The sequence below is a fragment of the Oryzias latipes genome, chromosome 3 (genome assembly GCF_002234675.1).
Source record: "Oryzias latipes chromosome 3, ASM223467v1".
Classification (NCBI taxonomy): Eukaryota; Metazoa; Chordata; class Actinopteri; order Beloniformes; family Adrianichthyidae; genus Oryzias; species Oryzias latipes.
In genome coordinates, this window is record NC_019861.2 from 5,276,904 (window position 1) to 5,304,778 (window position 27,875).

General features: G+C 42.2%; 1 protein-coding gene across 1 annotated transcript in view; it reads left to right on the forward strand.

The window, feature by feature from the left end:
- LOC101175302 (transient receptor potential cation channel subfamily M member 1) overlaps nucleotides 1-27,502 on the forward strand; it is a 52,723-nt gene extending 25,221 nt beyond the window's left edge. Inside the window, exons 9-28 of the mRNA XM_011487102.2 lie at nucleotides 4,234-4,306; nucleotides 6,410-6,510; nucleotides 6,695-6,859; nucleotides 6,928-7,062; nucleotides 7,728-7,778; nucleotides 8,641-8,781; nucleotides 9,172-9,201; nucleotides 9,276-9,568; nucleotides 12,698-12,926; nucleotides 13,028-13,156; nucleotides 13,217-13,348; nucleotides 14,910-15,038; nucleotides 17,601-17,852; nucleotides 17,984-18,158; nucleotides 20,423-20,443; nucleotides 21,992-22,136; nucleotides 23,203-23,405; nucleotides 25,252-25,384; nucleotides 25,689-26,047; nucleotides 26,387-27,502. Coding sequence (XP_011485404.1) covers nucleotides 4,234-4,306; nucleotides 6,410-6,510; nucleotides 6,695-6,859; nucleotides 6,928-7,062; nucleotides 7,728-7,778; nucleotides 8,641-8,781; nucleotides 9,172-9,201; nucleotides 9,276-9,568; nucleotides 12,698-12,926; nucleotides 13,028-13,156; nucleotides 13,217-13,348; nucleotides 14,910-15,038; nucleotides 17,601-17,852; nucleotides 17,984-18,158; nucleotides 20,423-20,443; nucleotides 21,992-22,136; nucleotides 23,203-23,405; nucleotides 25,252-25,384; nucleotides 25,689-26,047; nucleotides 26,387-26,958 — 3,468 coding nt within the window. The 3' untranslated portion in view covers nucleotides 26,959-27,502. The remainder of the gene's footprint in view (nucleotides 1-4,233; nucleotides 4,307-6,409; nucleotides 6,511-6,694; nucleotides 6,860-6,927; nucleotides 7,063-7,727; nucleotides 7,779-8,640; nucleotides 8,782-9,171; nucleotides 9,202-9,275; nucleotides 9,569-12,697; nucleotides 12,927-13,027; nucleotides 13,157-13,216; nucleotides 13,349-14,909; nucleotides 15,039-17,600; nucleotides 17,853-17,983; nucleotides 18,159-20,422; nucleotides 20,444-21,991; nucleotides 22,137-23,202; nucleotides 23,406-25,251; nucleotides 25,385-25,688; nucleotides 26,048-26,386) is intronic.
- The last annotated feature ends 373 nt before the right edge of the window (nucleotides 27,503-27,875 follow it).

Consider the following 27,875-nt stretch of genomic DNA (forward strand, 5'->3'; position numbering starts at 1 on the left):
GCTCTTTAGTCTTTCCATGTTGGAGAGTTTGGAGTCTGACCGATGGACTGATTCTTTGGACTGGTGTCTTTCTACAGGTGATTAGTTCAAACAGGTGTCTTCAATTCAGGTGACAGGCTGATGAGGAGATTCTAACTGGTCTGTTTGAACCAGAACTCTTAATGGTTACGAGGGTATCGAATACCTATTTCTGTCAATGACATGAAAAAAAATGTATATAACATTTTGTAACCCTTGTGCCATCCTAGGCACTTTAACATTGGGAGTTGGGTCATCTAGACCAGTGTTTTTCAACCAGTGTGTCGCGGCACACTGGTGTGCAGTGGGAGATGGTCAGGTGTGCCGTGGGAAATTGCCCTCATTAACTGATCTAAAAACATTTTCCATCTCCAGGATTTCAGCTCTTTGTTCATCCAAACAGATAAAACTGAGAAGTTAGGAATATGAAAGATCATAAAATACTTTTTTCTTTGTGTTAATTTGATTCTATTAAAGACACTTTGATAAGAATGACGGTGATTTAGCCATAGCGTCAGCCGTTTTCGGAAAAGTCCCGCCCCTCTAACTGTCTCCACCAATCATTCTTGGAGGCTTAATCACACGTCATCAGTCTGACCAATCAGAAGTGGCTAAAGTTTTCACTTCCTGATTCGATTCTCCTCATAAAGTCTCTCAGTTCCAACAAAAAGACCAGCTAAAGCTCATATTTAGCGGTGTAGCTTTTTGAGGGATCTGGTATCAGACCGTGGAAAAAGTGAACAAAACAATGAAGCCTAAGAGACGCGAGTCTGTCTTGCGTTCGGCGGCTGTTTGCACTACATCTCCCATGAGGCATTGGGTTAAAGTGACAGCGTCTCAGTGCACAATGAGTCTTCCTTTGACAGTTTGAAACCACAACAAACACACATTAAACAATTTTTAAATCTTCTAATTTAACTTTTATTACAACTTTTAGAAAAAACAGCTGCAACTTCCAGCTTTTTCTGCCACAATTGTCACAAAAATGCATGTGAGATTGTGGAGGGGCTGTAGATCAATACAGACTATGAATTTCTCTTTTTTTATTTTTTGACCCTGGTGTGCTGCAGGATTTTTATCAAGGTTAAAGTGTGCCGTGGATCAAAAAAGGTTGAAAAACACTGATCTAGACCCTAACCCTTGTGCTATCCTTGGCACTTTAACCTTGGGAGTTGGGTCATCTAGACCCACTAGACAGTGCGCTGAACCTTTTTTTTCAATGATTTGTGAACCTTACTGGTGTCCATGGATTACATGAAATCTTTCCACCTTTATCCACCTTTGTCATGGTAGGGAGAACACGTCAATGTGAGGGTGGGGTCATCTAAGATAGCACAAGGGTTAAAATGAATTATCTTTGTGATTTTCTATCTCACAATATGAAATTCAAGCATAATCCAAATGTTTATATATTTAAAATACTTGATTTGTGTTGGCATGTCATCCATATCAGAACACCCCACCCACACACACACACACACACACACACACACACACACACACACCTGCCTTCAGTTATGAAGCTGGGGGGAAGATGAAGAGGAGAAAATTGGAACTATAAACAGAAAGGGTCTGAGACAGAAACTAACTGCATCCAGATTTTTCTGTACTTTACATACTTTATTTTGAAATTTGTTTTACTTTTGTAAGTAAATTTCATAATAAGATTAAAGACACATTAAAGAAAGCTGCAAAGAATCTTTTGCGTTTCAGCGAAACATTTATTTTTTCGTATTTTGAATGCCTTGAACGTGTTTCAAGTGTTTGTACATGTTTTTATTTTTATGTTTTCCTATTCCTTTCTAATTGTTTAAGCTGTTTTGAATTTTCTTTTTCAAGCTGAGATACATTTCTTTTCCAGTCTGCGGACGTGTGGTTTACTCACCGTCATAATAACTTTTGGTTTATGTCTGACCAAACGCTAGAGCACTTACGGAAGATTGTTCCGTCCTTTTATTTAATCCCACAATCCTCGGCTGCTATCACATAACAGCTGCAGTGGAGCGCTGCAGGTTGGGGGTCAGTCCACTCAGATGAGCCGCTAACGGATTAAAGCACTCTGGTTCCTCGTCTGAAACAAAACCATTTCAGATCACACATAAATATGCGTGCTCCATTTTGTTCTGTTGTGTGTCTTTGTGTACTACCGTTGGGATCGGTGTCGTACAGTGAAGATGAGCTGGTTCAGAATAAGAGAAGACAATTCCATTAAAATATTTTAAACATTATTTTCTCTGCTAAAGGCTGCACGGTGGGGCAGTGGTTAGTGCTCTCACCTGGCTCCAATACCGGCTGGGACCCTCCTGTGTGGAGTTTGTATGTTCTCCACGTTCACGTGTGGGTTTTCTCCAGGCGCTCCAGCTTCCTTCCACAGTCCAAAAGCATGCTTCACAGGTTTTTTGTGACTCTAAAGTGTGCATATGTGTGTCTGGGTGATTGTGTGCCCTGCAGCGGACTGACAACCAGTCCAGAGTGTACCCCGCAGTGAGGGTTTAGGGCAGGACTGCTCTACCCCAGTCCTTGAAGTCCACCACCCTGCTTTTTTCCCGGTCTCTGCACTGTTTTCTGCAGAGCGTGTTCTTGTTTAACAGTGACTGACAGTGTTGAACACTGATTGACCATTCTTTTCTTTCTTTTTCATACCTTTTTCTTTTACCTGTTAGGCCACACCACAGACGTTTTTAATGAAACGAACATGCACTTTACTGGCCCTCTTCAGGTGTCGACTCTGGTCAGCTTGTCTTTCTCTTCTATGATTTCTCCACAAATGCAAAAGGCAAACAGGAGCAGCAACAAAGTCAAGAATTACATGGGTTAAAATTTTATAACAGTTTTACAGGCTGTTTGTATTTCATTATTTAATGGGAATTCTCCAAAGAGCTAATTAGCCCAACAGTCAAAACTGAGAGGGGTGTGGTGACAGTCTGAACGATGCTGATGATAGTATTTAGTAAAGAAAAAGATAAATAATTTGGCGGAACAGAAGATAAAGTGATCATTAAAAACGAGCATTATTAGATAAGACTACTCTCCTGAAATGTTTCTTCAAAATTCTGGCCTTTTCGTCAGGTGCAGTTCTGCTTACAGCCAGCAGATGTCACCCTTCTCCCTTCTAAAACTCTTCAGTGAGTGTGTCTGCAGCAGCTGCCCCCCATCAGTGGCCCAGAAGGGTCACAACACAACACTTTAGATTTCACAACACAACTGCTCCGTCTGTCTGTCAGCCGCTTCCTTCCGCGTGTTTTTGTGTCTCTGTGACCCACTATGAAGCCTCAATGTCCCTCAATAACCCAAGAGCGTGTAATAAAAACAAAAATAAATTATCTTGTGATAAACGTTCAAATGTGACAGCAATGATCTCAGTCATTTTTTATTCACACGGAGAGTGAACTACAAACGCATTTCTAAAGAAAAAAGATAGTTTTTTCTGCATTTTAATGTGTATTGTTCTCTTGTAGAACTAAAAAAAATATATATTTTTTTTTCTTCAAGTAAATGCAGACATGAAGCGGGCCACTGCCAAGGGACTGTCAACAAAGTTTGATTATAATGAGGCATGGCAGGTGGAATATCACAAAAACACTATTGAATTACATATGTCACACATGTATCTGAAACCACCGAAAATTCATACATGGAAAATGCGCAAAATCTTTTGTGTGACCAGGGGAATCCGAATCCGGCCTGACCATGGTGCTGAGACAGATCTACGGTTAGTTTAGATCTGTAGGGCCCTGCAACAAAATGCTGCTAACCTCCTAACTGCATTATATTTTATCACTTTTTCTTCTTTTTCTTACAACTGCTCTAATGATCCCCACACTGAATTATCTGACTCCATTTAACCCCCCCCTCTGCATCCACCTTGCGGACACCAACCATCCTCAGTGTTCACTACATCCATCTACATCCTCTTTGGTCTTCTTTCAGATGGTGTTCCTCCGTCTGCAAACACCCTGGTCCACAGAGATTCCTGTTGTCTATTCCACTGTCTATTGTGTAACATGAGCGGTCTATTGTGGTTTGTTTCTTTGTAAAGTTAAAAATATTTTTTGTGACAAATACAGCCATATTATCAGCTCATCTAGATCATTTGTTTGTATGTAATATATCTGTTTATCTTCTTTCTGTGTGTGTGCATGTGCATGTGTCTGTGCATGTGCACATCTGGGTGTGTGTGTGCATGTGCACTTGCGTGTGGGTTTGTGAGATCAGATCACAGTGTTCAGAATGGGTTCGGAGGGGCAGCAGGACATTGAAATGTCTATACTCACTGCTCTGCTTAAGGGTAAGAATGCTCCATTGTTTTTTATGTCTCTTGATATTAAAGTGTTGATTTTAAAATACTGCAGTATCATTATTCAGTTTTTGTTTCTGTCACCTCAAAATTTGGGGGATCTTTTTGCAGAATGGGTTTAGAATATTTAAGTCAGAACATCTACTATATTTTCTGGGCCTTAAAGCAGACTTTAAAACATTTAATGGTCTCATGAATCCACAAAACATGGACATCAGAGCGTCACATGAGTTAATTCTGGTTGTGTTTACTGCCTTGACCCGATTTTCTGTGGTATACAGAATTAAAAATATGTCCAAATGTTTAGACTTTGCTAACTTTTGTCGTGACTGCCATGGCTGGACTGATGTGAAGTATTGGATAGGGCAGAACTCAGGTGGACTAGCTAGCCGGGCGCGTGTTAGTGCTGTCTTATGTAAATCCCATTAAAGTCCCATTAGTTGTCATGCACCTTGGTGTATGAAATTTGTTGACCCCTGCCCTGGGGGAGCAGAGAGCTGTACATACAGCTGCACCCTGGAACAATTTGATGGTTTAACCCTCCAATCCAACCCTGGAATACTTGGTGTCAAGCAGTGAGGCTCAGGGTCCCATTTTTAGTGTTTATCGTATGACTCAGTTGTGGATTTGAACTCACGACCTTCCAGTCTCAGGGTGGACACAGGCAGAATGCTGTTAACTCAGGGTCAGAATGCCTTTATTGTGACTGACCATGTGTCCCACGAACTATGATGCCAAACGGGGGCCAAAAGCTCTGAAAACCAAAATACAACATTTTGAAACTGAAAGCGGAAAAACTGGTGTTGAAACTCAAAATAAATAAAAACAAAAACAGACACAAGTTAAATGTAACCTTGATTTGTGTTTCATTGCTCAAAATGTCACTTATAAATCTGTTTTTCACTTTCAAATCAGAAATCCCTTTTCTGGCATGTGGGGGCGGGGCTTAGTTGCAGGACCAATCAGAATGTTAACGGTGGGAGCTTCAAACTCGGTGCATTCACTGATGGTGGAAATTAGGAAGATTACCAAAACACTAACTATTTATCTGGTTGTTGTAAACAAAGTGGCCACAATGGATTTATCCTTTACAAGTCATTCAAACAGTTTAGCTGTTTTTAAATAGTAACTGCTCAAATCTTTGAAAAAGCTGCCTCAAACTTTAAACCTTTGAACGCCACTATTACCAAAACCAATTGCACGTGTAAACGAAACAGTCGCACACATTACAGGTACTCTTGTCAGAGGCCTGATGGACTGATTTGTACTGGGCTTTAACATAATGAATGACCAGAAAAGCGGAGAGCATTGTTTTTTATTTTTTTTTTTTATTTATTTTTTTTTTTTTTTAACTTGTCCTGTCCAACAGCTAGGCAAACAGATGAGAGCTGAGGGCCTCTTGTGTTGGACATATTTTATTCTAACAAGAGGGGTTATTCATCTTCAGACAAACCAAAGGTATGTCTGAATAAACCCCTTTTGTAATTGAGGCCAAACTTTATTAATTTCAATCATGTTTGAAAATCTTTGGTGTTGGACCGGACGGAAAAGGAAAGAGGGGAACAAGAGAGAGGGACGTTAGAGAGAGGGGGGGGTAGGAGGGTGATAATAGGAGGGGAAGGGGGGTAAGACCATGAAGCAGCATAGAGCAGGCAGGTTTACTGGTTGTTTATCGTTACGGTACGGTTGTTTTTTATTTTATGTCTTACAACTAAACTGCGCTGCTTTACTGTCAACAAAGTTTGACCTATGTTTTGTGTTACACTCTCTGCAAAAGCTGAACATTGCAGATAAAAGAAGAGATTATGAAGAACAACAAAGTTCACTAGAAAAACTTCCCATCAAACCCTTTGACTAATTGTCTGCTGCTTCTTGGACACATTAGGCATTCTGGGTAGTTTAGTCAAACCACAATATCTGTTTTGTTTATCTTAAGGCACCCTATAATCTGGTGCGCTTTATGGTCCAAAAAATAAGGTAGTGTTCTGTATTTCAGTGAATTACTGTTTGAACCCAAACAGTCTCTTGTTTGTTCAGAAAAGTTCTTGCTCCGTGTTTGTGTGGACTGACAGTGTTAGCGGTTTGTGACCGCAGGAACAAATGCTTCTGCCTCGGATCAGCTGAGCCTGGCTCTCGCCTGGAACAGAGTGGACATCGCTCACAGTCAAATCTTTGTGTATGGACTCCACTGGCCCGTGAGTTTTTTCCAATTTATTTATTATGCATATGTCAGTACATGAGTGGCAGTGAGTGACGTCTTTTTACATGGTGACAGCTGAGTAACTGAGACCTTATAAAAAAGGTTTTGTCAGACTGTTGTGTGTGCGCCTCTTTTGCCCTGCCATTACCCATGTGTATCCATGATGTTGCCTTTCCCAGCCTGCAAGCTCCTTAACTACCGACCGGCCAAAAAGCCCAGCGACCCGTCGCCCCTCAGGTGCAGGAGGTAAAGGCAAAGCCCGAGGGAAGAAGGGAAAAGGTGGGAAAGCCAAAACTGAGCCTCCTGAAGAGACAGATCCTCGTAAACTAGAGCTGATGAGCTGGGTAAGTGACCTAAGCAACACTCACAATCTCTAATCTTGTGCTGACATGACTGTGGGGATGCCTGGCAGGTACACTCCTTGGAGCAGGCCATGATGGATGCTCTGGTCCTGGATAGGGTGGACTTTGTGAGGCTACTCATCGAAAATGGTGTCAACATCCATCACTTCCTCACCATCCCCCGCCTGGAAGAGCTCTACAACACAGTGAGTCAAACACACATTAACACAGTATGGAGAACTTAACAAGACTTCAGGGTTACAACAGCAAACATGGTAACTGCTCTCTTTTCCCGATCAGAAACGTACATTCGCTGCAGTCCTGTCCCAGATGGAGAATAGTGAGCATCCTGTTCGCTTAATTCGCGGTTGAGCATTAAACTCATGACTACTTTGACAAAAACTCCAAGAGCAGCTAAAAATGTCTCTGACCAATTCATGTCACCCAAAACCAAAAACTCACCTCTTAGGCTCTTTTCTACCTTGACCTGCCTTCTTTGGTTCTGAGCGGTGGAAAACAGCTGACTCAGACAAACAGCAGCAGGGATCTCTAAAAAGCCGAGCAGGACACCAGCTGTCGAGGGATTGCTAAACTATCCTGGCATTTGATCCCTGCATGTTTTTAGATTTTTAAACTGGTTTTGTTCATTCAGCTTTCATTCTGCATTCTGATTTATCATCACACATGTAAGAAAACTGTTTTTAACAACACACTTGCTGCAGTGTCATATCTTCTTTTTCCAGAGCTCATGAGAGCCAAAAGTCCCAGTGTTTTTGATCCTGTCCTGTATGGATGTAAATGCGTGTCAGAGAATGTGGGCAGACGAATCTACTCCAGATCTCTGTCTTGTGTCTCTGCCGTGTTTCTGTAGAAATTAGGACCAACCAACACGCTGCATTTCTTGGTTCGGGACGTCAAGAAGGTTAGTGCTGCTTTCAAACCTCCAACCCTTCTCTATGAAACACCACTGTGTCCTCCTGGATGGGGTAAGGCTACTTTCAAAATGAGACTATTGAGAAGAAAAAAATGAATACAGCATTTGCTTGTATTCATTTGGTTGTAACAAATCAGTGCCAATGCAGCATTTGGTTGTCATAAACAAGAGACAGTGTAGTTTAATAAGGAAGAATGCAATTATGCCTCATTCAGGGCTTCGTAGAAAAAGGTAAAACAAAACAATTTATGTTAGCAAGAAATTTCAGTAAAAGAAAGAGAATTCTGATCCTAGTGAGGTGTTTTGTTTTGTTTTTTACAAAACTGCGGTAAGCTGCTAGCTACTTAAGCCCAAAGTTAGCTTACCTTTTCTTTTTTTTTGGTTTCCTAATTCTCATATTATCAGCCTATTCTGACAAAAAAGGCATTTTTTCACACTTCATAGTTATATTGACATGTCTGCTACTTCTATTTGGACTAATTTCCACCATATCTGTGTCTGAAACAGTCTGCAGGTGCATTATTTACATTAACAGCTGTAGTTGCCTGGCAACAACAAAACACCGCTGGAAAAGTGATGGAAAGCACTGATGGAGAGCAAAGTCAGGTTTAAACATGTTTAAACCCCTGTTTGAACATGTTAAACAGGGGTGTCCAAAAAAATAGTGTCAGAGAAGACATCCAAATGGATGAACGGTGATACATCTGCAGTCCAGTTTCAGTGCGTCGTTCTGAGGCTTTTGATACAGGGCACCTTCACAAATCAAGGCTCAGAACAAAAGAACATAGAATGAAGAAAGGAACAATGACCAACCTCAACAATGTGCTTCATCCACTGATGTTTCTTTCAGGGGAATCTACCACCAGATTACCAGATAACGCTGATCGATATTGGATTGGTGTTGGAGTTTTTAATGGGTGGGGCCTACCGCTGCAATTACACGAGGAAGAGCTTCCGGACGCTGTACAATAACTTGTATGGCCTTAAAAGGGTAAGTTAGAGCAGAGCTGAGATTCTTCTGACCAGCATCAGGAATGAGAAAGCATTAAGTCTAATCTACAAAAGTTGGTGATTAAAAGAAGACAACACAAACACTCAACAACACATCTTTCTTTGTGTGTTTTATATAATATAATAATACTTTTTTAATAACAATAACGGATTTCTTAGACATTATCATCAGAAATGACTCATTCTAAAACTAAGTTTCGTAATCAACCAGACCTTTTCAGTGTGTCTGCCAGACGAAACGTCCTCACAAAGTCAGTCGTCCGTCAGGCATGGGACCTCACAAGTTTACAATACATGCAGACATAAACACCCAACAGACAAAGGCCTCCTCCTAACGTCTCGAATTTTTCTCCAAACTTCTGTCTTACAGCCCAAAGCTTTAAAGCTGCTCGGCATGGAGGTACGTAGAAGTTATGTGCAGACAAAACTTCAGATCATCAGAGGGAAAGCTGCTGATCTGCTCTGTTTCTGCAGGACGATGAAACCCCAGTTAAGGGAAAATGGAAGAAAAACAAGAAAAAGGAAGAGGAACTTGACATTGATGTGGACGACCCAGAGGTCTGCAGGTTCCAGTATCCGTTCCATGAGCTGATGGTGTGGGCTGTGCTAATGAAGCGTCAAAAGATGGCCCTGTTCCTGTGGCAACGGGGGGAGGAAGCCATGGCTAAAGCTCTGGTGGCTTGCAAACTCTACAAGGCCATGGCCCATGAGTCGTCCCAGAGCGAGCTGGTGGATGACATCTACCAGGACCTGGAGAACAACTCCAAGTGAGACTCTAAAACTATGAACTTGTCTGTTCAACTGTTGAGTTATTAATTTTACCGGTTAAGTGATGAAACAGCAAAGGTGCCTCAGACAATCACTGCACTGTTACCACTGTAAGGTCAACTAACAGCTGTTATACTGAAGCAAAGCAAGACAGAGATTTATAAAAAAATACATTTTTTTTAACAAAAAAATATATATTTGGAAACACAAGATAAAAAATAAAAGCAAGGCTGATAAATAAATGAGTTGTGGACCAGTGGAAGAATCAACTTTATAAGAGAACTAGACTGAGCGAGTGTGACACCACTTATGGAAAATCCTTTTTTACATTATGTCCCCTTGATGCCCTACCTGCCAATTTTAACTGCACCCCCCTTAGTACACACACCCCTCCCCCCTCAATATATACATCCCAACATAAACACACACACATGCACACACACACCCTCTTAAACACACATACACGCACACACATTTTGCAAGGAAGGTGGGACCTAGGACCATCTGTCCCCTGCCTCTTCCCTGGTGGGGGGTACGGGCCCCTTTGCAACGGCGGCCGTGTCCCCGGGGTGCCGGCTTCCTGGGCCCGGCGGTGCTCTCTCCGCGCGGTGGGGGGGTTCACATTACATCTGAGCCGGGGGTGTTGGTGTCCCTGGGGGGTGGGTTCTGGTCCTTGCTCCTGAGCGCTGGGCCCCGCCAAATTTCCAACTGTGGCCGAGCCTGGTCGGGCCATATTTACAACACCCCTTGTGGGCCCTCTTTTTTCCCCGGGGTTCCCCCCTCCTGGGCGGGGGCGGCGGGCCCCTGCCTTGCTCCTCCCTGGACCAACCGTGGGCCGGGCGGATGGCTGCCTGGAGTGCGGAGCGGGTCTCCCTTGGGGGGTCCTGGCTCGTACCTGGGGTTGGGGCGGGGGGATGCCCAGAACTCCTGGGTGGTGGTGGGGTGCTCGTCTGGGGCTGTGGGCGTCCCTCTCCGGTGGGGCCCTGCGTTGGGTTCTCCCAGCGCAGCGGGGGGGCTGTTCTCCTGGTTGGGCTGGGGCGGCCCTCTCTTTCCCTCCGTGCCTCCCTGCTCTCTGGCTCTGGGGGCCTTGCGGCGGTCCTGCTGGCCCTGGCCTGGGTGGCGGGCTTGGTCGCCCGGGCGGCGGTTTTTCCTGCCGGTTTCCGTGTGGCGTGGGGGGGATTCCGGCTGCCGCTGCTGCTGCGGTGGGGGTCTTGGGGTGGGGATGGCTGGGCGCTCTCCCTCCTTCTTTACACATTCCACCATCCATTTTAGAAGAACATGAGCACTCACCTGAGCACGGGTGTTGGCTCACCTTTGCACTGGCGGTTTGCGTGACTGAATCACTGAAATGTTTCACACTAGTTGGTTTTAAGGCATAAGTATGCGTGTGAGCACTATCTGTTTTGTGTACATGTCGACAGATGGACATTTTTGCAGCTAGCAGTGTTTATAACACTTGAGTGTGTGTGTGGACAGGCTCCGCCCTTTTTGTACTGCATTTGAGCCTTACCATGGTGATTAACAACCAGTAAACTTGTTGCTTTATGCTGCTTCATGGTCTTATCCCCCTTCCCCTCCTACTATCACCCTCCTTCCCCCCCTCTCTCTAACGTCCCTCTATCTTCTTCCCCTCTTTCCTTTTCCGTCCGGTCCAACACCAAAGATCTTCAAACATGTTTGAAATTAATAAAGTTTGGCCTCAATTACAAAAGGGGTTTATTCAGACATACCTTTGGTTTGTCTGAAGATTAATAACCCCTCTTGTTAAAGTAAAATATGTCCAACACAAGAGGCCCTCAGCTCTCATCTGTTTGCCCAGCTGTTGGACAGGACAAGGTTTAAAAAAAAAAAAAAAAAAAAAAAAAACTTTTTTACCGGCTCCAGCAGGGGAAGCTAAATCAGTCGCCATTTTTCCGCATTGTGGACATTTCCAGATTGGAGCCAGATGACGGTGATTAGTCCGAATTGGTCTGAATCAACGTTTCTATGGCATCTACTTTCGCCTAATCAGGAGTGAGTTTGTTTGAAGTCCACACCCCTTCCAGTTGCATTCTAAAAACAGACACCAAAAAGACTGCTACGCCTTTCATGGTAGTAGTGTGATTTACTACTGCCATGAAGGGAAAGAGATCTCGCCACTTCTCCGGAGAGATCATAAGCCATCTGATCGCAGAACAAAACATTCAGTTCTTGGCAACAACAATGGGAGCAGTAAAAACCTTTAATTTGAGGGTCAAGTCAACACCAGGAGTGAGCAAAACATCAGAGACCAGTTTTTCTGTATTCTTCCGACCAAAAAGACAAAGAAACCACAGGATCTGTTTATTCAGGGGTGTCTCGTCCCCAGCTGGAGCTTGGTGAGCCGTAGTTGGTTGTATGTATGGAGACAACCAAATTGTTAAACGAAATTTACTGACATCTGATTATAAACTCCATTCATCCGCATCTTCTGGTAGCCTCAACGCCTGACAGTAGCTCTGCAAAACGCATTTTTCCACAGAAAACCAAAGCCCACATAGGATTGCTCCCTCTTTTCTCTACAGTACCACAGCCGTTGTGAGGGGTTACAAACTATCATTTCCTTTGTTTAAAACATTCAGACTTATGTATTTAAAGTCTTCCTTGGAAAAACAAACAAACAATCATTGTTCTTATGCTTTAGAAGCTCATAGTGACAAAAAAGGATATTTTGCTTTTTGATCTCCTCACTCATGGAGTCAGATGTGCTTCATTTAGCTTAACAAAATATTTTCTTTACAACAGTTTGATCAAAATGATTCACCAAGAAGGAAGAGGAAATTTTTTCAGGCATCGGGCAACTTTAGTTCCATAAACTGTCAATTAAAACTGCTCTCATGCATAACCAGGGTCATATTTCTGTGCTATAAGATCTGAAAATCAAGCAATGAAGAATCAGAAAGGGCATTTTCATCAACCATTTGTTCATTTTTGACTTTGAAAATTATCTGTCAGTAGTTCTCAAATCTAACATTTTCTCAGAAGCATCCTGTGAGAGACTGTTTCAGAACTTCAGCTCACTTTCAATTTTCCACATCCTACTCCTCAAGCTGTCTTGTTTTGAGCTTTCCAGAGTAATCAGCAGCAGCTACTGCTGTCATTCTGTGCAGGGAGTTTGGTCTGCTGGCCTACGAGCTGTTGGACCAGTCATACAAGCATGATGAGCAGGTGGCCATGAAGCTCCTGACGTATGAGCTGAAAAACTGGAGTAACTCCACCTGCCTGAAGCTGGCTGTGGCTGCCAAACACAGAGACTTTATCGCCCACACCTGCAGTCAGATGCTGCTCACTGACATGTGGATGGGCTGCCTGCGGATGGGAAAAAGCAACAGCCTCAAGGTACTTTACCTTCTTGGTAAAGTTCTGTATTTGTTAGTGTCTTTTAAACAGGAAGTGCCCCAATGGGGCTGTATTAAACCTACCCCTCGTCTCCGCTCCAGGTCATTATAGGGATCATTTTCCCTCCTGCCATCCCACTTCTAGAGTTCCGTCTCGGGGATGAAGCTTCCCATCATTCATCCAAAGACAGTTCTGATGGAAATAATAAAGACGACAACAAAGCTAGCAAGGTACAAAACAAGGACACAGAGGTTTTTAAAGTAGTATGGCTGACGCGTGGTTTCTCCCAGGACGCTATGTCAAATGCTGACACTGTGTCAAAGAAAGGAGATGAGGAAAACCACAAGCACCAGAGGGTTCCTATTGGCAGAAAGATCTACGAGTTCTACAATGCTCCCTTCACCAAATTCTGGTTCAACACGGCAAGTACATTTTCATCTTAACAACATGCATCAAGGCTTGATCTTAAAGATTTAGGGCTGGGTGTGATGGTTTCATTTTCCTTTTCTAAAATGTTCCTGAGCAGTTTGCAAAGATGATGGGTAAAGAACAGACACATGCTCTCTGAGGAGACCCTCACAAAGGGTTGTGCAGGAGTTCTGAATGTTTCCACAGATCCACAGGGTTTGACCTCCTCAGTATGAGAACAGTTTGGGTCACAATAATATTAATAATTTATTATATTAATATTTTTCTAAGCAAACAGCTGCATAGTATTCTGGAGGTGCTGGAGAACATTGTTTGCACCACAACCTGTATTGTTGCTGAGCTGTACTTAAGCTCTTTGACTCCCATTAATGGGCAGAATATTTCTCTGGTTTCTATTTTCTCACTGTCATTATTCTGTGTCCAAGAACTCATTTGTAAATGAATCAAAGTCCTGAAACATCAGTTCAAATAGTTTTAGCTGGGTGAAGCAGCTGATAGGGATTAACCTTGATTACCTCATTATTCATCCACATGACAGTTAATCAAAGTTTGATATTCACAGCGTTTCTTTCTGTCAAAGCAGACTGCTGTTTGCAGAATTGCAGTTTCAGTGTTCAGCTAGGAAAATGAATCAAGTCAAGAGAAACTCCACTCTTTTGTTCAATTTTACAAACTTCTTAGTTCGTCAAAAGACTGAAGGCCCAGATCAAATGCTTTAGCGCTGCTGCACAGGACAAAGAAGTAACAAGTGGAGAATTGTCGGGGTTCCCCTCTTATTGTGATTCTGTATCTATAAGAAGATGATTTAGAGTGTTATGGTAAAACAAAGAAGCACATCATCCATGTCTGAGGCCCTTTTCACAGACATTCATCACCTAAAAGCTGCTGTAGCGTAACCATGTCAAGCTTGGCACGCGCAGGCCAGGCTTGACCTGTGACAGAATGTTCAATAACTGCTGCCAATACACTACAAATCCCACAATGCAACCGTTGCTGTGAGTTGAAAGCCTGAGAATGGAAGTTCTTGTGTCTTTGATAAAGATAAACAAATCATTACAAAGGAGTCATCTCATTGATGAAAACCTTTATTTAATTCAAGTATTTAAGCATCTCAGACCAATGAGCAACCGGCAGAGCAATGAACTGAGCTTTAATTTCAGTTTGTTTGATGCTACAGGACATTTTTTTGTCTGTTTTTAGTTTGCAGAATAATCCTGCTAGTTCAAAAACCTCTACAGAAGAACTCCGGAGAGAGCTTTAGACAATTAATGCAACTGATTTTTTTACTGAATGTCTTATAAGCTTTGTCAGTTGCATTTTCAAGTGCTGTGTAGCACAAACAGGCAAACTGGGCTTTAATACAAACTTCTTTTTTGCACAGCTGCTACAGACTCTTCAGTTTTCTTTTTATTATATTTATGAATGTTTTTCAGTTTTGGCAGTCTCGCTGTGTCTTTAAGAGCCCTGCTGTAGCTTATGCTTTTTTAAGGTGATGTGATGAAGGTGAGTGACTGAACCATGTGATGGACAGTAATCAGTGACTCTGTGAACCAGATCTCCTACCTGGTGTACCTCATGCTGTATAATTACATCATCCTGGTGAAGATGGAGCGCTTGCCCTGTCTGCAGGAGTGGATTGTTATCTCTTACATCATCACGCTGGGTCTGGAGAAAGTTAGACAGGTAAACGCCACAAACACCTGACCTTCATCTTCTCACTAAATCCTTTAAACTAATTTTATTTCAGTAAAGAGAGGAAAAATACTCATTTTTAGCATGGTTTCTACCTGAAAGGCAAACATTTGCACGTGTTTATCATGAAAAACCAACTACCGGTAAAACATATTCTAATGTTTTATAGTGAAATGCTGGAAAAAAATTTGTGTTAATTGCCAAAGCCCCATAAGCTACATGTGGGTTAAAGTCAACAAAAAACACTCCCAAAAATAATAACTGAAAGAAAGCTGCTTCCCCAACCTAACAAAAATCTAAAGCTGTGTTTTTACTCAATGCGATTTGCACATCAAATTTGTATGTGCTGCCTCTGTATCGACGCTCGTCAAGTTTGCTGATCAACATTTGTCCAAAAATTAGTTCACAAACTCAACACTCCCGTCTGTGGGAGGAGCTACTGTCATTGTTTTTAGCCTCATTGCTACGTGGAAGCGTTTGCTGGTTATCTTTATATCTCATTTACAATGTATGAAAGACATGGATGACATTGAGAGATCTCCAAAGGTGTCGTGAGCACGTCTCCATGTCTGGGATCATAAAAATCATTCAGAGTTTATGTCTGAATTCCTTCACTACTCACTGCATAGTGTTCTATATAGATCTACAATTCCAAAATCCAGTGACCTAGAAATTTCCCAGAAGTCTCTGCAAAAATCTAGTGTACATTGATTCACACTAGATTAGCAAATATAGACCACAATGCATTGCGATTAAACAATTTTTTTTTTATGTGAAAAAATATTCATATTTATTACCTTTTACTTGAGAAAATCAGTGACGTCTTATCTGGCCTTTTTTTAAAAATAAAAAAGTAGTAAGCATGGTGTCTAATTTGGTCTTAAAATCCAGGGCATTAGATAGTCCTGCACGTTATCTAGAGTCTTTTCAGTGGACCAGCACTACACCCTCTTTAGGGTACTGGAGGGTTTGTAGGAGTTAGCTCATCCAGTCCATGGGCTTTGTGGATTATGGAAAGGACATTTGACCACGTACCCCTTGGTGTCCTGTGGAGGGTGCTCTTGGAGCATGGGGTCCATGGAAGCTCACAGATGGTAGTCAGGTCTCTGTATGAGCGGAGCAGGAGCTCGGTTCACATGGCCGGCAGTAAGTCAGTCCTGTTCCCGGTGCATGTTGGGCTGCCCTTTATCACCGGTGCTATTCATAGTTTTTGTGGACAGAATTTCTTGGCCCAGCCAGGGGATGGAGGGGGGTCTGGTTTATGGACCACATGATTTCCTCTCTGCTCTATGCAGATGATGTTGTTCTGTTGGCTTCATCAATGCAGGACCTCCAGCATGCATTGAGGCAGTTGCAGCTGAGTGTGAGGGGGCTGGGATGAGAGGATGGAGAGGAGCCAGTTGATGTGGCTCAGACATCTGATTCCGATGCCTCCCGAACACCTCCCTGGGGAGGTGGTTTGGGCATGTCCCACTGGAGAGAGGCCCCGGGGAAGACCCAGGACACCCTGGAGAGACTAAGTCTCTGAGTTGGCCTGGGAATTGCTACGGGGTCCCCCCAGAGGAGCTGGGTGAAGGGGGCGGGGAGAAGGAAATTTGAGCATTTTTGCTTAGACTGCTGCCTCCACGAACTGGTTCCAGATAAGCGGAAGAAGATGGATGGATGGAGGGAGGGAGGGATGGTTATCACATTTTAGTAGGTAGGGATAAGCTAGGGAATGTGGACACAGCCAGAAACTATCCCAGTACAGTGAGGTTCACTTTTTACTGTAGAATCTGTGTCTGAATGATGGCTGCTTTCAGCGGTACTTCACTCTGATATCATGAAGGTCAAAATAAAAAGTAAAAAAAAACATTTTAACGGGACAAAATATCTTGTTTTCAAACCAGAAATTTTCTCCAGTTGAATTCTTTTAAGAACTTTTCATTTTATCATGACGTGGATGACTGAAAATCTACACAGAAATCATAAAGTTCAGAAGGAGAACGATCAAAACCCAAAACGTACTGTGACACCTGAAACTCACTGCTGCCAGACCCTTGTGCCACACCTGACACTCAAGATGTGCCGCAGGACCTGTGATTGCTTCTGTACATTAACTTATTATTGAAACTGGACGCCGCAATATGCCAATAGCATTCACTTTGAATGCAGCCTTAGATTTGTTGCAAAGAATGATTCCTCTTGTCTATGAAAAACATTAGCTTGAGTTATTAAGCTGGAAGAGCCTCTTCTACATGTATAAAGATTCAGTGACTGTAGAGTTTGCCGATTTAACCCACAGACTAACACTTACCACCAAAGACCCTTGCCCCTTTGTTTTCAGGGCCTCAGGAATGACCCAAAAACTGAGATGAACATATGATTTCATAATCTCAAAGTTAAACCGCTAGTTCACAAATCTCTCTAAACTCTTATCGTGACTGAACAATTCTTTAAAAGATGCAAAATATTAACAAATTACACGAAAGCTGTTTTGGTAACAAGATGCATTGTTTTTAAAGATTTGTCTTTTGTCTGACACACACCTCCTACCCCACCCTCTGATGGCAGATCCTGATGTCTGAGCCGGGGAAGCTGAGGCAGAAGTTTATTGTTTGGTTAGAGGATTACTGGAACATTACAGACCTGGTGGCCATCTCGGCCTTCCTACTGGGCCTCCTGCTTCGGGTGCAGAGAGAGCCCTACATGGGCTATGGACGTGTCATCTACTGCGTTGACATCATCTTCTGGTACATTAGAGTCCTTGACATCTTTGGAGTCAATAAATACCTGGGGCCCTACGTCATGATGATTGGAAAGATGGTAGGATACAGCTGAAACATTTATTCCACTGTCTAAGAAACAGCTGTCTGCAGTGGATCTGCTTTCTCAGAGCTCTTGCAGCAACTGCAATGCACAGAGCTCAGTGGTCTGTGTCTCCTGTGTGTCTCCAGATGATAGACATGTTGTACTTCGTGGTTATCATGCTGGTGGTGTTAATGAGCTTTGGTGTAGCTCGCCAGGCCATCCTCCATCCGGACGAGGAGCCCACGTGGAGACTGGCTCGCAACATCTTCTATATGCCGTACTGGATGATCTACGGAGAGGTGTTTGCAGACTCCATAGATCGTAAGACTTGCGTACATAGTAAGACACTAGTTGGTCCTCATCCTTCCCTTCACCTATCCTCTCTGTCCTTTTGTTCTTGTGCTGTCTTAACCTTTTTAAACTTGGAGTATTCCTCTTGTCTCCACCATTCAGGGGCAGTAAGAGTTGCTTTTTTAACAAAATTAATGATTTCAAATTGAGGCAGGGCACATGAATCAACATGTCAGCATAAGCCTTAATGCAAATTAGCCATTTTTAGCTAACTAGCTAATTTTCATGTGTTGTCCTAAGGCAAGTCAGACAAGTCATTAGAGAATGGGAATGACTCACATAAAAACACAAGAACAGCACAGAACAGTAACTTTTACACAGGAGTCCTATACAATATTATAACTCAGTCCTCAGTCTGGACATAAATATTATACATGTCTGTGCAGTACTGATGATTTTTAACCAGTTTTAGGGAGCTCCTCAACAACTGAATAAATACCAGTTTCTAATATGGACCATTTAAAGCTTTAAAAATGAATGAAGAATTGAGAAACACTTGGTAACTCTCAAAATAGCATACTTACAATATTAGAGTACCGATCATGAATTGACCATCAGTCAATACGGTTCAGTGTTTTCTTGAAGAGAGGTTTCAAAGATCTGAGTAAAAATGGTAAATATAGCTCTTATAAACCTGAAGTTTGACTAATTGAATTTGGTAATATTTAAAATTCTCTTAATCTGCAGCTTGAAGTCTAAATTTGAATAAAAGATTTATCCAAAATGCCCACATTGTACCACATTTAATCTCTCTATAAATGAACACAGATGATTGTTCGACCCCTACTGGTTGTTAGGAGAAAACATGCAGTTATTAGATAGTATTATAGCAAAACACCTGAGCTGGTAGAAATCCTTTTGGCACCGAATGGAAGCAAGTATATCATATGTTTTTGAAAAGTTTCACATTCTAAAGGAGTAATTAAATTGAAAGTAACTTTAACAGGAACTCAATTCTCAATTATTCAAAATGACTCAAAAGCCTGAGGCTTTAACTTTCTAAAAGAGTTGGACTGGCTATACATGCTCACAGTGGATTTCTTTTACAGAAATACAAATATAGAACCAAGGTGGGAAATAAATCAAAGATCACTGGTGCTTCGAAAAATACATACATACAGATAGATAGAGAGAGAGGGAGAGAGAGATAGATAGAGAGAGAGAGAGATAGATATAGACATAGATATATAGATGGATGGATGGATGGATGGATGGATGGATGGATGGATGGATGGATGGATGGATGGATGGGAAGATAGACAGACCTTTATACATACAGTAGACGTCATACATTAAATCCATAAAATATAACTATTTCCAAAAAAGGTTTTATGTTCCCTTTAAAGGGCCTAAAACAGGCACTTCTTAAGCATTTTGTAGTAAACAATATCCGTGTGTATGATAAGATATTACCTGTGGCACAATAAAGTAACATTTCTTTAGTTAAATATACTCATGAGTTCTTTTCCAACCCGAAAGTAAGACGACTGAATCACTGAGGCTCCGCCCTTCTCTCATTTTGGGTGCCGCCCATTTAGATGTGCAAATTGTTCATATAAAAAGAAAGTGTTGCCGATCACCTCTAGCTTCAAGGAGAAAGTGTGTGAGTGTTAGCCTAGGGATGGTGCTGGCTGTGCAGACTCTTCCTGGAAGGGGCTTTTCTTACTTATCTACATCACAATGTGAAGACCCGCTAGTTTTCGTTGGTTGGAAGGGGTTGATGCTCAGTGCGCAGGTTTCTAGAGAAATGCTTGGAAATGCTTAAACGGATCAACAGTCAACAGTCACGGTAACATGACAACGTAACAAATAGTCCGCTTTTTGTGTAAAAGGCGACCTGAACTGAAAAATAACAAGAATAAAGTAATAAAAACTGATTGAATATTTATTTATTTTGTAAGTGACCATGGTATATGTAAGTGGGATAATGGCCTTCAAAGTGTGCATTATCAGAAATTAACGCACTTCGCGTCAGAAAGTTCAAGTTTGCACAGCATCCATCCGTTGATTTTTGATAATATACACTTCGCCGGCCATTAACCCTTACTTGTTCGTCTCTCCCTTTGTTTTGTTCCTGTTTGATCTTTACTTTCAGATCATGAAGTTTTCACTTTAAAAGCAACCATGAACTAAACTTTTTTCACATTTGTGCTGTGAACAGTGAACGTCTGGTTGTAAGGCCCTTCTCTGATGGACTGTTTTCTGTCTGCATTCACTCTGCTGCTGATGGCCAGTTTATGCCATGGAAATCAACCGTGAGTACCGAGTACACAGTTAATGTCAGTATGTTGGTGTGACAGCAGCAGCCCATGTTGACCTCTGAACCAAACATTGATCTCTGTCCTTCTGTGGTTTTAAACATCCTGCTGTACAAATAAGGCAGTGACTTCCAGAAAGCTCACATTTCCAGTGTTCTTAAAAAAGAAAAAGAATCAAAGAAATTATTCCACCTGGATTCTGGGTAATTCATGTTATGAGACCTTTCGAGACCTTAAAAGGTGTGAAACCTTTGTTCACCACAGTGCAGCATCTTCTCCTACTTGCAAACAGTCACTGACACACTGAATCTTTTGATAAGGTTGTGGTTTTTGGTAAATGAATTCTCCAAAATCAGTTGCTTGTTGTTAAGGATCGTTTTCAAAGTGCTCTGCAATCAGTTTATTCGTTCTCTCCTAAATTGGAGAGCCTCCATAGGGATGGGCACTTAGTTGTATTGCTGTTTTGGGACTGGATATATCTGCCTGTGACTTTTTGACAGGAAGGTGATGGGGGAAATTTCAAATATTCAAGATGAGGGAAAATTCAAAACAGACATGTTATACTCAAAACAAAATGTGTGACTTATATTTTTAGCAAAATTGTGCTTAAAATATTATTTTTTGCACAAATTTGTCTCTACGTTTTTTTCTTTTTTTTTGACAGTTACTCCTTCCCATATGAGAAACTCTTCTGACAGTTAGCTCAGCTAGACATTCCCAACTTTCTCATTATCTTTTGGCCTGCTAAGCCTCTCAGGTCTTCTCCTCAACCAATCACTATCTCCACTGGATAGTGATTGGTTGACAGTTCCGCACTCCATTTTACCTGAGTCTCCAAAGACACACAGCCAAACGTAACCTAAAATGACTATAAAGTCTATCGTTGACCTCTTGTCTAGGGTGACTTGGCACTATGTGCACTGATAGACACCCTCATGCTTGGACATGGTGTTTGTTAAGGATAAACTGTGGCTGGCCCAGAACCCCAGTAGAAAAACACCAGTGGGGTTCAGATCAGCAAGGCTGTTCCTCTCGATCACACCCTGTCAGGTATCACTGTTGTTGCCCAAGTCTCTCAATCAAAACCTCAGTTGAATCACTGTCTGTTGCCTCTTCTGGAGACTCCAAGAAGGTGGGCTACTCCGTACCCACCTTTTTGGGCTGCAAGTCATAACCACAAGAAGAGCCCTGTCCTAATCCAGGCATACAGAGAATCCAATTTCTCATTCACTGGAGCGGTTCCTAACACATGGCAACTGAACTTGGGGTCTCTAAGTAAACCAAACTGAGCAAACCAGACTGGATTAGAGTCCAACTTCTTTTTATGACTTGAATCTCAGAGCCCAGCTGTCAAGTGAATGTTTACTCCAATCTAAACCATTGCTAAGCAAGTGGCTGTTTTGTTGCCACCTTCAAAAAGGGTTCTTCACGATAAACTCTGGTCACCTGTGTAGAAACTGCAGAGTTTTATACACTTTCAGCTTTTCAAGAGTAAAATTTATGGGTAGTAAGAGTCAGTTGTGTCTGTATGTGTTTCTACCACAGCTCCATGTGGAGAGAACATGTATGATGAAGACGGGAAGAAGCTTCCTCCTTGTATTCCAGGAGCCTGGCTCACCCCTGCCATCATGGCCTGTTACCTTCTGGTAGCCAACATCCTGCTGGTCAACCTGCTCATCGCCGTTTTCAAGTCAGTACATTGACTTCTAACCAATCATTCACACCCGACATCTCACCATGCCATGCACCAAAGATTGTTCAATGTAGTGCCAAAAGCATTATGGTTATGGTTACATAATTCTTAATAGGATGAGGGAGAACCAGGCGGTTCTCATTTTCAGAGCTCCCACCCACTACAGCAGTCTTCAGAAGACATCCTCTCAAGTCTTGAAGTGTGTAATCACTGAGTCAAACAGGAGAGACATCCCCAATGATCTTTGAGAAGCAGATGTTGGTATTTGGAGTCGGCATTTTTCCAATGTGAATTATTTCTAAAAAAATTGATGATAAAATGAATACTACCTAACAGCAGACTGTTACATGCAGAACACATACATCTGTGTGTGTGTGCCCTTGAGCAAATGGAGCTATCTGTAGAAGAGAGTTTCAGACTGCACACTGCAAAGACCAGTTGGGTCTGAGAGAATTTAAGGAAGAGCAAAGAAACTGATGCAACTCAATCGCAAACACAATGCGGACAAAGAAATGTTACCAATCTAAACCAACTCAGGTGAGAAACTGGTTGGTCATGAAGCGCATGTTTCAGCTTAGAAACTACAACACTAGCAAACACAGAGGAAACCAAACTTATAGCCATCCAGTAAACTAGGAACTACTGCCTGTAGAAACAAATGTGAAACTAGGTTTCAGCTTAAACTTAACTGAATATTTAGCAGCAGCAGACACACAACACAGGCAGATGAAGAACTCAGGACAACCTAAATGCTGTTAAGAGAAGCTGTGAAAAATACTCGTCTGCTTCTTCTCAGAAAGGAAAGATAGGTTCTTCTATCAAATCTTCTCTGTGAGTCAGTGGAAATTAGTAGAAGTTGTTGAGTATCTTCAGGGAATGACTAATCCAAATATTCTGGAAAAGTCCTTCCACCCTCTGCCCCATGTTATCGTGCAGAAATGGATCAAAACAGATGGAATGGGAAACCTCTTCCAAAACGCATAATCTTTAAACTCATTGTTGTTTTTTCAGGTCAAATACAGACTCAGCCCCCTCATAACCTCTGCTGCCCCTTTCTCTACAGCAACACCTTTTTTGAAGTGAAGTCCATCTCCAACCAGGTGTGGAAGTTCCAGCGTTATCAGCTGATCATGACCTTCCATGACCGCCCCATCCTGCCGCCGCCCCTCATCATACTCCCTCACATCTACATCGTTCTGAAGCGACTCTGCTGTCGCTGCAGACAAAGACCGGAGGGGGAGCATGATGAGCGCGAGAGGAGACTACGTAAGCCACTGACCTATAGGGGCAGGACACAGGTTCATGCTGTGTTTGACCATGCTAACCAGGGCTGCTCAGATTACTTTCAATCTTAAATACATATAAAGATACAGATGTATCTGTATACAGATGACCAAACAACTGTTGTATTTGCAATTAGGTTATTCTTATTCAAGTGCATACAAAAGTAGTACATAACTGACTAAAGTACAGGTGTAAAGCTCCAGGTCTCAGGGACACGTGTCCTCCATGCTTTCAAACAAACCTGCCATTGAAGCTTCTTCTTGGCAAAAATCATCAGCAGGTAGGGCTGCATTCTGCTAAACCAGCAGGATGCCAGCCCTCATGACCTGGAGTCCAACCCTCCTGGTAAGGTGACAAATGTCCAGCAGAGCATACAGACAGATCTGCATGTAAACTGTGGGACCATGACACAATGCTGGCATTTAGCTTCTTCTCTGTTGCCACCACTTATGATCTTTGAATTGTTAAAATACCAAACTGTTTTGCACAAAGTGAACTGACAGACAGCTAATGCTTTCATGAAAAGCAGAATTGGAAGCTTTAGTAGTCTAGTCCATGAAAAAATGATGAAAAAGAAAAACCTTAGACTACAACAAAAAATGGGACTTGTTCAAAGCAGATGTTATTACTCCACATGACAATGGTCAACGGGAATTTGGTTCAGTTATTTTTTGCATTCTAAAAAAACTTAAAGTGATTGATTTGTCATTGTATGAATGTATAACTGTTGATTGTATTGTTTTTGTGTATTATTATTATTTGATTGCTTGAAATAAACCCTTTCAAATCAAAATCAAATAAAAAAAATGAGGAGCAGAAAACAGACTTTGGGGGCTTATACAAATATACACTTTGTGTGTCAGAAGACTCATAACCCCCTGTTGTTACAGTAAAATCTGTTCAACACAAGAGGCCTTCAGATCTGATCTGCTCAGGTGTTTAACAGGAAAAGTTTGAGAAAAAAAGAAAACAGATTTTGTTTGTGGAGTTGTTGGTCTAACTTGCACAGTAGATCTGTCCTTTCATGGTTAGTTGCTGGTTTGTGAGCCAAATGCATCAGAATCAGACAGTGGTTGGGTCATAATAGTGGGTTTAACCCATATTTATTTAGCAGAAAGAGACATTAGATTGAAAAACCAAACATAGAAACTTTAATAAAAAGCAACACACAAACTAGAACTTTGATTAATTTATTGGTATTTACATAGGAGAGGAGGAGTTTCTGGCAGAGCCCAGCTTACACTGTGTACACTGACAGAGAGTCAAGCAACAGGTGTTGGTGGTACAGCCAGGTGTGATGAACAAAAACCAACAGAGAAGGTGGAGCTGCAAAGAAAAAGGGGGCAGAGAAACCCAATCATCTGATCATGGCCCCCTGATGAAATCGAAGATAAACTTACGGATCAGGCATTCCTTCCTGACTGCTCTCCATAAAAACAATTGATTGCTTTCAGGTCCACATTAATCTGTTCTTGTTTAGTGATGTCCAGAGCTACTTTGGGTTTTCTATATAAAGAACAAAAGCTTGAAAAGTTAAGAAGAATATTGCTTCTTTTGCACCACAAATGCTGCACATTCAGTTACAAGACTAGTCAGTTTCTTTCTAAAGAAAAACCTGCTGGTGAGGTTTCAGACTCATCTGCTGGCATAGAATGTCTAGTATGGGCAGGAAAGTATAGATGAAATAACCTCCATCACAGAACTATGGCTGGAAAGATCAATTGTTTTGTTGAAATGCATCGTTTGTGCTGCTTGCATCTTTTCTATGCTTTAGAATTTTCTTTTTACATCTGAAGGAGGGAGTGCTGAGTTCTGTGTGTTTCCTCAGAGCTGGTGCTGAACGCAGAGGAGTTGAAGAGTCTGCATGAGTTTGAGGAGCAGTGTGTGGAAGAATACTTCAGAGGAAAAGAGGATGAAAATCAATCATCCACAAAAGAGAGGATACGCGTCACATCTGACAGGTTAGATTAACAGTCTCCTCCTGTAACCTGATGGTCAGTGAAACTGTGGTCTGAAAACAGGTGCAGTGTTTTTGAGCAGAAAACCAGCAGGATGCTGTAGAAAAGGTTTTTTATACAGATTCTCATTTGACTTTTTCTTAATTTTTTTCAATAAACAATATCAGAAAACATGTTGAAGGTCAAATAAGGTAAGATTCTTCTTGTGAGACATTGACAGCTGTTTGTTGGTTTGGTCCTATGAAAGATGAACTGACTCCACGTTGATTCTCAGTCTTGTCCTAATGTGAGCCTCTTGTTTGTTCAGGGTGGAGAACATGGCCATGCGTCTAGAGGAGGTCAATGAGAGAGAGCACTCCATGAAGGCCTCCCTACAGACGGTGGACATCCGTCTGGCCCAGCTGGAGGAGTTCTCCAACCGGATGATGAACGCTTTGGAGAAGCTGGCAGGAGTGGACCGAGCCGAACTGGTTTGCTCCAGAGGATCATCCGTGTACCAACCATCATCACTGCTGCGGCACAGCAGCATTAGCAGCGCTGATGGTTACAGCATTTACCGATACCCACTGGATGATAAGACATCTTTGGTTGGGGACGTGGACGACAAGGCCGTCCGTCTGAGCCCAGAGAGACAGTCAGCAAACCTCGAGGGAGGAGGCCTGGCAGGTAGGACGAGACACGTGACCTGCCCATGAGGTCAGCAGCCTGAAATATAGTGGGTTTGTTAGTCTGTTACTGCAACGGCATCCAGAGAACATGAATGTTAAATAAAACCAAGAGAAATTAGATGTGAGCATAGAGGTACAGCAGTCTTCCTGAACTTTCTGCATGATGTTTTTAAATTCAACTTGTTTTTAAGATCAAAACTGTGTGTCAGTGTTCAGAGAAACATCTACATGGCCAAATGGTTCCATGACCTCTGGTTCTGATCATTTCCCTTTTCTGAAAATGTCTCCTGACCTGCTGGACCACCAGCTGGACTGATCTCATGCTTCTTGTGTTCAGGTGATCTGAAGGAGTCTAGTGCTGCTCTGGATGCTGGAGCACTGAGGGACAGGACTCAGTCTCTACTGGTATCTCCAGACATCCGGATCTCACTCTGCGACCCAGACCGCAGACCCCCCCACAGTTCTCCCGGCACCCCCCAGGCCACTGATGATGACCAGTCGACAAAGAAGAGCCCACTTGAGGCAACTGTGTCTTATCCACTGGAGAAGACAAGGGTCACACAATATTTATCCTCTCTCCCCATGAATACCAGAAATTCTGTTAGCAGCATCATCTTCACTCCCCCCCAGCAGGACCAGGAGAGCCCCACCAATCTTTTCACAGCCCCAGTGACTGTAGGAAGGAATAAAAGTGCTGAGCAGGAATCCAACTTGCCAACTGTAAAGCACCAGAATGAGGCTTTGGATGGTAATTATGGGAAGAAGGAGGAGCAGGAGCTTCTGGGAGAGGGCAGGATGTACCCAACAATGCGCTCCATGAGCCTCAACCAAAGACATCCGAGAAAGGAAGATGATAACAAACCTCGCTCAGCTGGGAGTGTCAAAAACCTGGCTTCAGCGTTCAAGTAGCAGCACAGCCTACAGACTGGATTCAAGTGCAAGTAGCTTCATTGCTGATCCCGAAAGACAGAGGGGAGCAATCAGTTTATCATAGATCTTTCCAATGCATCGCAACTAATGCAAACTATACTTGTTCATGTATTTGTGTACATGTTCACGCAACTAACTGAAGCAGACAGATGAGAGGAATCTCTTATTTTAACCCAACCATTAGAGGATGTGGTTCTGGTAAATGAAGCTCATCAATCATGATGCAGGTGTTGACCTCCAGTCCTTGGCAGTCAGCACGCCTGATCCAGGTGGGAGGGACTACTAAAAAGACCAGGAGGACATGGGGGGACTGCAGTCTTGCAACTCCACTTAGATCCCATTGAGGATATACAAATTCTTTTTAGTGGAGAGCTAATCCTCAGATTAGAACATTCAGCCTTTTTAAAGATAAGTAGAATTAACATGTCAATGATTTTCAGAACCTGTTTGTTGTAGGTACAGTTTTTGTTTCTAATGTGGATTTGGCTAGACTGAATAAAAGATTAACAAAGTTAGCATTTAATAAGTCTAGTTGTTTTTATACATGGACCAAGCTGCAGAATGGATTTGAGTGTTGGAGCAGCAGCTGGTAAATCTAATTATTACTGCATCAGGAAGCATTCACATTTATCTTTTTAGAATAAAAAAAGGGTTTACAATTACAGAGTCGTTACATTCCAAGGTTCAGGTGTTTTTCTACTTTGAACTTTCAAAACAAAACTAAAGATCTTTCAGGTTACGTGTACCAAAACTATGTCCCAAACCGAGCAAAGACATCATGAAATGTGTTCAATCTTTAATGTCACCCTTGAATAAAACATTTCTAATTTGATGCCTGCAACAGATTTCAAAATAGTTGGGGTAGTTGTCTCCTACACACAATTTATTTGGGTGTT